Below are 9,382 nucleotides of genomic sequence, written 5' to 3'. Positions count from 1 at the left end.
ATATATATATCCTGCTCTCTATGGGATTGGGAAAGTGAACAGAAAGTAAATGTGTGGCCTCTCAAAGCAGAAGTTATTCTCTATGCTATAAATGTGCAAACCCTGTGGTCCAGCAACTCCGTTTCTAGAGATAGATCCTGTGACCAATTGTATTTTCCAAAGATGTTCAAAGCAGTATCTCCCACCTCACCTGCTCTTCTGCAGTATGACCTTGCCAGGCCCCCTTCAAGGAAATTAGACTTCATTCCTCCTACTCTGGAAAATAAGAATCAATCTATTTTTAACTGATGAAAAGTGAGGTAATACACCCATTTTTTAAAACAATGGAACAGTTCCTTTACATAGTGCCTTTAAAACCCATAAAAGAAAGCAGTTATGAATTATCAGAGAAATGCAAATCAAAACTACAATGAGGTACCACCTCACGTGGGTCAGAATGACCATCATTAAAAAGTCTAGGAATAACAAATTCTGGTGAGGGTGTGGAGAAAAGGGAACCCTCCTACACTGTTGGTGGGAGTGTCAGTTGGTGCAGCCACTGTGGAAAACAGTATGGGAATTCCTCAGAAAACTAAAAATAGAACTACCATATGATTCAGCAGTCCCACTCCTGGGCATATATCCAGACAAAACCATAATTCAAAAAGGTACACGCACCCCTGTGTTCATAGCAGCACTATTCACAATAGCCAAGACATGGAAACAACCTAAGTGTCTGTTGACAGATGTACAGATAAAGAAGATGTGGTACATATATACAATGGAATATCACTCAGCCATAAAAAATAACGAAATAATGCCATTACAGCAACATGGATGCAACTAGAGATTATTGTACTAAGTGAAGTAAGTCCAACAGAGAAAGACAAATATCACATGATATCACTTATATGTGGAACCTAAAGTATGACACAAATGAACCTATCTAAGAAACAGATCATGGACATAGAGAGTAGACTGCTGGTTGCCAAGGAGGAGGGGGGTGGGAGAGGGACGGATTGGGAGTTTGGGATTAGCAGATGCAAACTGATATATCTAGAATGAATAAACAACAAGGTCCTACTGTATACACAGAGAACTATATTCAATAGCCTGTGACAAACCATAATGGAAAAGAATATGAAAAAGAATGTATATATATGTATAACTTAGTCACTTTGCTGTACAACAGTAATTAAGACAGCATTGTAAATCAACTATATTTCAATTTATAAAAATTTTAAAAAAACTTTTTAAAGATAAAAACAAAAAAGAAAACAGTAGTGTTCTATTTTCAAGAGTGCTGCCACAACTTAAACACCAAAACTTGATTTCCACAGAACCTATTCTTCAGTGGAAACTTGGGACTATAATGACAAAAAATGACATCAGTAAATTATATCCACATGTGGTAGATCTCAAAACAGCAAAGTGCCCATGTGCCAATGATGTAGTGTTACTTGGCTTCATTATGAACACAACACTTGATGGTAAGTTTGCAGCTTTATTCAAATTTGGAGGTGGTGTTTTGTATTTTATTACAGTGATGTTTAACTGGCAGTACAAGTTAAACACAGAGGCATAATGGAGTGAAAATGTCTCCAAAAAACACCTAAGAACTTACTCTTCATCACTTTCCCTTGTCTACTTGCTAGTGTGATAAACTTTTTTCTCTGTGACTTTTGCCATGTTGCTAGTGACTTTAGTGTCTCTCCAAATTTCCTTGATACTCTGCCCTCTGTTAATATGTTCCTCCCTCCCAGAGATTATTCACTGCATTTCTAATCCATCTTCTATGCCTGCCATACGTGAATAGGTAAAGTTGTTCTAAGGTATCACATTATTTTATTTGTTACATATGTGTTTTTCAGTTACTATTGTAATATTTAATAGCATCCTTACACATTTCAATTACTAATCATCTTGTTCTAGTTTGTTTTTCTTAGGTGATTGATGAACTCCTAGTCCCCAAATCTAATAAATATGAGTGAAAAAAAGAATTAAAAGATAAGAAACAAAATTTTATTACTCATAGATTATATGTGTATCTATATAAATATCCAAAAGAATCAACAGACTATCAGAACAAATAGGGAGTGCTATGGAATTGAGGAACGTATCAACAATATACAAAAACCACGCCACCAGAGAGTACTTAAAGATTATAATTTTAAAAATCCTATTCAGAAAGTAATAAACCCCAATAGGGACCTAGAAATAAACAAAAAACGACTTGCAAGGCCTTTTGTATAGAAATTATAAAACTTTAATGAAGGCTATAAAAAAAGACAAAAAAGATATTTTATGTTCATGAACAGGAACTTCTGGTATTGTAAAGATGTTAATTCTCTCCATGTTTATCAATCAGTTTGATACAAGTCCAAGCAAAATTACAGCAGTATTTTGTGTGTGTGGAAATTGATAAACCAATCCCAAAATTCAGGTGGGAGAATAAAGCAACATGAATAACAAGCATAATTTTAAAGAAGAATAAAAAGCACAATAGGTTGCCTACCATGACTTATTATAAAGTAATAGATTCAAGCAGTATGCACTGGTATAGGAATAGACAGATAGCCTTGCCCCAGATTTCTTTGAATTCCTAATGTCTTGTAGTCTTTTAGATACCTCTAGCTTGGAGTGCCGGCTTGTGCTGAATTAGTTTAGAGAGCCTGTGTCTCTTTTTCCTCTCTCTCAACCAGATGGAAACTCCTTTTCTACCTTTGTTCCACGGATGCCAGGCTAGGGCCCCCTCCTCCTCTCGGTCCAAACCTGCCTTACTTTTGTGAGTCACAGGAAAAGAGTCAGTCTCTGCATCCTGCCACACCCCTGAGAGTCATAGGAGAGAAGGGGCAGTCTCAACTCCTTGGGGTCTCACTCACCCGATCGCTTCAACGTCTCAAGAAAAGAAACAGTTTGGAAACCTGTTTTTAGATGAAACCACCTTTTCCCCCAACTGGCCCCCACTGCGCTGAAGCAGAAAGTAAGTTCCCACAGTATCAAGCCTAACTAGCAGTTTCTTTATGAGGCCCTGGTTTGTCCACACACTGTGTTTCATCCCACATGGAGTTAATGGTGGGAACAGGTATCGAGGAGCCCCGTGTGTTCCAGTTTCGACTTATTACCCACCTTTCTCCTCTGTGACACTCCTAACGCCATCATGACTCTCACCCAGTTCTATGTCACCACCAGAAACCTAAGTCTCCAGGTCACTTATGGTTACTCTATCCCACATACTGTTCTGGACTTCCTTTAAATTCACCCAAACTTCTGTCCCTCTCCATCTACCCAAATCCATTTATTGGAATTTGTGGTCTGTCATCAGCAAATTCCCCTGTACTACTAATCGTTTCTCAGAATGGTCCCTTAACTTTCTTGCCATAAAGAATAATCTGGCCACTCCCAGTTAACATTCTTTCCCCTGCGGCCCTCTCACATGTCACATGCCTGAGTCTCAAGGGGCATTGTCCTTGTTCCTTAAGGGCTACTTATTAATAATTACTCCTGTCTTCTCATTCAGAATGCCTAGTTCCTTTGAACTCAAACTTTACTCCCTCTAACTCTTCTTGGTTGGCAGCCTATGATGACCTTCCCATCACTCACACTCATGGATGAGTTTAGCGTCTGGACCCCTGCCTTCCTCTGCACCTTATTTTTGTCACTATGTTTGGTGATTTCACCACCCATATGGACCCATGCTTTCACGACCTCCTCTCCTCCAATGATCTTTCCCCCATCTTACTTCTGTGGTCATTTTCTTGACCTTGTTGTCTCTGATGTTACTGTCTCCAAAATCTTCACTACAACCATCTCACGCTCTGCCCACTACCTTCTATTCTTTCTACCCTAGTACTCACCCTAGTACTCACACTCTGACATCTCTTTGATTTCATGATTTCATGGAGACTTCAATATGTTGTTTCTACCACTTTTTTCACTCCTCAACATCCTTAACTTTTTCACCATAATTTTCATAGTCTCTCCTTATAAATACTTCTGTAACTTCTTTGCCTGCACAATCCCAACTCTCCTTAAAACCACCTCTATGCCACTGGAATAGCAGAATATTACTAGAAAAAAGTTGCATACCAGTCTCACTTTAAAATTCCACGAAGTGGTCTCACTATAAATTCATGATCACAAGTCCCAAGTGGGTACTCAGCACTGCCCAGAAATCTTATCTCTCTTCCCTGGTATGTTTATTTTCCCACTCTGCAAAATGACCTTGTCACACCTCTTCCCACTCCTCAAACACTCTACCTCACCTCCTTTCCTTCTCCGGTCTCAGCTGTGCCTTTAATACTTGATGTAGAAGACTAAGACTGATCGCAAGGCACTCCATCATCGCTCCTGTGCGCATCTGCCATCCTACTTGCCTTTGTACTTGCGTGCTTTGCCTTCTTGCCTGTTGCATCGTGAGAAGTGTCTCTGCTGCTACCAAAGGCCACTCCTCACCCCTCGTGTCCTGCATCCCATTCTCCCCAGCCATCTGGAGAACCTCGCTCCTGCATCTGTCCCGCAGTTCTCACCTTTCTGTCCCGTATCATCATGCTTTCCCTCTTTACTGACTTAGAGGCATTAGCATACAAACATACCCTAAAATCCCCCATCTTAGCCAAAATCTTCATTTATCTCACTTTACCACTATCCCTCATCCCTCTGTTCTCCTTCAGACAAAATGTATGGGAAGAATTTATTGTAGGTGGTGCTACATTTTCCACCTCCCATTTTATCTTCGTTTCACTGCGTATCGGATTGTTGCCATCACTGTTCTGAAACAATTCTTCCCAAGATCACCTGTGATCTCCATGTTGCTGATTCCAACAGCCAATTCTTTATCCTCATTCTGCTTTCCCTCCCAGCAGAATTTGACACAGTTAACCACTTTATTTCTCCTCAAAACACTTTATTCTCTTGGGTTCTTGACACCACCTTCAGTTACATTTATCTTACCTCATTGATCACTCCTTAGTTTTCTAAGCCTGCTCTTTTGTTGTGACCTCTGAAGTGTCGATGAAATGGGGCTTTGTCCTCGACTCTCCTTCCTTATGTAACCAGATTCTCTCTGGGAAACTTAATCCAGTCCTCTGGTAATAATGCCACCTTCAGGCTAATGATCCCTGAATTTGTATTTCTGGTGCTGACCACTTCCTTGAAGCTAAATTTCTATATTCAGTTGTCTGTTTTACAATTCCCCTTGATGCCTCTCAGCTATAACAAGTCCAAGCCAGAACTCTTGATTCATCTCCCTCTAAAATCTGTTCTCCTCCAGTATTCTTCATCCCAATTCATATCCAATTACTCAAAAATAAAATCTAGCGTACACTCTTGACTGTTCTTACTCTGATGGCATTCCAGGACGATGCCACATCCAGTGTCTATCCTCAGTGTGACCACTTCTCTCCTCTGCTAAAATCTTTGTCAAGTCAGCACTGGTTTTCCACGAGACTAATTCACAGCCTCTTAAGTGGTCTCCCTGTTTCTAAACCCGGTACAACTCACCCTCCATACAGCCACCACAGTGATCTCAAGTGTAAAACAAATCGCATCATTTTCCTGCTTCAGACATTCCAGTGGCTTCCCTTTGCCCGTTAGAATAAAATCCAAAATCTTTGCAAAATCTGCATCAGCTTCTGTAACCCTGGGATGCAATTGTGGCCAGTGTGTCATAGAGAGTGGCCTATAACTTAATTTCAGGCTAAAATATCAACCAGAATAAAGCATTTATTTTACTGCTTACTGCTCCATTAAATATTTCTAGACTCTGCAGGAATCCGGTCATGTGATATGCTGGATACCTATAATCATCCCCACTTAGAATATAGTGTAGTGTTATCTGCAGAACTAGATTTCATGCTTAGAAAGGCACAAGCTTGTCTTTAGCTTTCCTCTTTCTGGAAAAAGTGGATGATGATAACATTTCCTTCTACATCTTTCCCTACACAGAAAAGAGCTGGGAGTTAAAACACACACTTCACAATACGATTGATCCTACATTCATCTTTTGGAAACAAAGCATGTGCATTGGATTATCAACTCTCTTCAGGCTCCCTCTACCCTCCACCACCCCCACAGTTATGCCTGTTGACTAGACTTCAGATTAATGTTCTGCATTTAAAACACAAAAGACTCGGAACTTCCCTGGCGGTCCAGTGGCTAAGACTCCGCGCTTCTACTGTAGGGAACGTGGGTTCGATCCCTGGTGGGGGAACTAAGATTCCGTGTGCTGTGTGGGTGGCAGAGCCAAATAAATAAATAAATAAAACCAAAGAACAAATATTAAAAAAAAAAAACTAGGTAAGCATTTAAAAAGTAAATAAAACACAAAAGACTCTAAGCATTCCTAGCTATGGCCAAGGAAAGGTGAGACCAAGGAGCAAAGCGCTTTCACTATTTCCAACATGCTCAGCCTCCTTTTAATAAGTTCTCATAAGTTTTAATAGGTTTAGTATTCTCATATTAACAGGTTTTTTTTCTATTTTTAAAATCACAAATATTAAAGTAAATCACTTTATAAGTAAATCAAACATAGTTTCTTCCCTCTTGGGGTTCACATTTTAATTTTCTTCTTTGGAGTTTTTGTACTGTTGACTATAATTATATTCTTGAAATAGGAACATATTTTTGCTTAGAAGGATATTCTCAGGGAGGAAAAGCTCTTCCTGTACCCTCTTAGGTTATGATTGGGGGCCTACCAATTAACCAAGACATTAGCAGGAGAAAAGACATGCAATTTTTATTAATATTTATATTCACAAGAGTTCACAGAAAAGAAATTCAAAGAAGTGGTTAAACTTGGGGACTTATGTACCATCTTAACAAAGGAAAGGGGTCTAGGCCTCAAGGGACAAGAAACTGTGGAGAAGTGACAAGGAAATATGTGGGTGGACTAATGGGAGATAAGAGTTATTTTAGTAAAGTCTGTTTATGCAAACTCATCTTGGTGTCAACTCCCTGTCTCTGGTGATAAGATTGCTCTCTCTTCTCTTCCTGATACAGAGTGAGGTGGTTAGAAAATGCCCTGCTTTTAGGCAGGCAAGGGGAGGCACAGAACTCTTCCTGCATCAGTTGATTCTCAGTTGCCTCCAGCTCAAAATAATCCTTCTGCCAAAGTGCCATATTCTGAGGGTGGCATATTCTGATCCCCTTCAATACAAAACAAAATCCTTAATAATTAGATGGTTGGCTAAACTCCTGTGGTGTAACCCAAGTTACTTTATCTTCCAGTGCTGGGGGACGTGAGATTCAAACTGAAGGAGGGGAGTTGAGGCAGGGGTGGAGAGTGAGCTGGAAGGTGGGGCAGATGCAGGCGCTGCCCACTAAAGACCTAGCACCTTAGGAGTTGGTTATTCACTTTGCAAAGTTGTGTTGCCTTAATTTCCCTTTTCTCTCATGGTAGGTGTTTACATAGGCCTCAGCTTTTCTGGATTTTGGAATTATGATGATACCACATGGTATAACCTGACAGACATGGTCTCTTCCCAAGTTGGAGAAGGTAATTCCTCTAACAGTGCCTTCATCGTCAGCATTTCCTTTACATCAACACTTGATGGATATTTATGAAATGTCTTTGCTTTGCTGATGACGTCACTTTTTCCTTACTTTTTAACCCATGGTATGATTTCTTCCTTTAGAACGCACAGAGCTTTCCATGGTGGATATGGTTTTAACAAATCATTTTTTAGTTATCCTCACCTCTTTGGGTCTTTTTATAAGTGGAGATCTTCGCTATCCATCCTCCTCTGTCTTAATGGTAGGTGAATTGCTCTGTAACTAATAACCTTAAATATCTTCTGTGACATAAAGTAGAAATAGTGGATACTTGAGTTATGTGTGGTGTATCTTAGAACTAAAATGCTTCTTCCTTTTAAAAAACGTAAGAGCGTAATATAGTGACATTTTCCTTTGCCTTATAGTGTTGAATACATCATTTGGAAATGGTGCTAGCTTTATTGCTATACAAATTTATGAGGCGTTTCAAATAATTCATATAGAAAATACCCTATATACTTATAAATAGTCATATATGTTCCCAAAATGCTTTAAGGTACATAAAGCCAGATATAATATTACAAAATAACATAAATTAAAATTATGTCCTTCTGATGAGTTTTCTCTTTTTATTCTTAACTGGCTGTATCAAAGCTTCGATACCATGTTTTTTGTTTTAAAGCACTTCCTCAGCTTCTGCTTTGTCATTCCCATCTGCTCCAAAATAAGGCATTGAAAAGAGACATTAATTAATAAATAAATAAAGTAATTAAAAGTAAGTTTTGGGATTGAGAGAAGGAAAATCAATTCTTAAATATGTTAATAAATAGCTCTCAAAATTACCTCAACAGAAATAAGAACAGTAATAAAGACTTAGGAACAGTAGGAGAAAAGATTGGGGAAGTGTAGAAGGGATGATTGTATTGGTTAAGAAGTAGTTATTTCTTATACATGGTAATTATTACCTTTTTTCAGGTTTACAAATATTCACAACCTTCCTTCTTCCTCATTATCTCTAAGAAAGTATCATTTGTTGCTCAGACAACTAATAGATCTGGCCTTTTATGTGCTTATCATGTGGTTGCTAAAGAAGAGAGTTGAAACAGCCAGGAGCAGTGACCTGAGGTCAAAGCACAGAGAGTTAGGTGTGGGCTGTACATCCTGAGGGCCTGGTCGAGGAGCTGCACTGGGCTGGGCAGAAGACAGAGTGGCCATGGAGAAAATAGTGGGATAAGGATGTGCCTTCCTAAACCCCAGTCGGTGGCCGACCTAGTTTCTTCCTATACACTTCTTAACTCCTCCATTTAAATCATTAAAAGGTGGGGTTTTGAACTCAAATCCTTTCTGGAATTAAGTTAAAGTATAAATAAATTAATCAAATGGTGGAACAAGGCAAAGACTGAGGGGGAAATCTCCAAGATACCCTGCAAACTACTTAAGAAGCTGGTTTTAGTGTTTGATACTCCTAACTGCTGGGATGTAAAAAACGTCATCTCCTTTAGTATAATTTAAATTGCTGTTTTGTTATGCCTTCCGATTTACAAGCAAAGATTAAAATTCCTTTTTTTCTTTCTTCTAGTTTTCAAGGGCAGACTTTTGTGGTTTCGAAAGGGTAAGAAGCTTTCAATTTCCAAGGGTTGGTTAAAAGATATGTTTCCTTGGTGACCTAAGAGATGAGGTACAAGACAAGAATTCATAATATAGATTATTATTGCTGATACTATAATATTATTTACAGTTTGAACTAAAAAGATGTATTTCCAGTAACCATTAAGCAATGATACCCCCTTCTGTTTCAAAGGAGGAAATGCCCCCTCTTTGTCTCTGAGGTGGTCCCCATCCCATCTTTATATGTTCTGTCCAGGATTGCTGTGGTTGTTCAGTGCGTTCTGCACAAGGACACCCAGCTGAA

At 39.0% G+C, this 9,382-nt stretch overlaps 1 protein-coding gene across 1 annotated transcript in view; it reads left to right on the top strand.

Annotated features, from left to right (window-relative positions):
* The window catches only part of CATSPERB (catsper channel auxiliary subunit beta), a 125,684-nt gene that overhangs the window by 40,349 nt on the left and 75,953 nt on the right, over positions 1-9,382 (top strand). The window contains exons 6-9 of the mRNA XM_027120355.1: positions 1,320-1,469; positions 7,379-7,474; positions 7,614-7,732; positions 9,050-9,082. Coding sequence (XP_026976156.1) covers positions 1,320-1,469; positions 7,379-7,474; positions 7,614-7,732; positions 9,050-9,082 — 398 coding nt within the window. The remainder of the gene's footprint in view (positions 1-1,319; positions 1,470-7,378; positions 7,475-7,613; positions 7,733-9,049; positions 9,083-9,382) is intronic.

This window comes from Aethalodelphis obliquidens, unplaced genomic scaffold, assembly GCF_003676395.1.
Source record: "Aethalodelphis obliquidens isolate GAN/ISIS:26980383/991018 unplaced genomic scaffold, ASM367639v1 scaffold21, whole genome shotgun sequence".
Taxonomy (NCBI): domain Eukaryota; kingdom Metazoa; phylum Chordata; class Mammalia; order Artiodactyla; family Delphinidae; genus Aethalodelphis; species Aethalodelphis obliquidens.
Note: the sequence above shows the minus strand (reverse complement) of the source record. Positions and strands in the feature narration are given on the sequence as shown.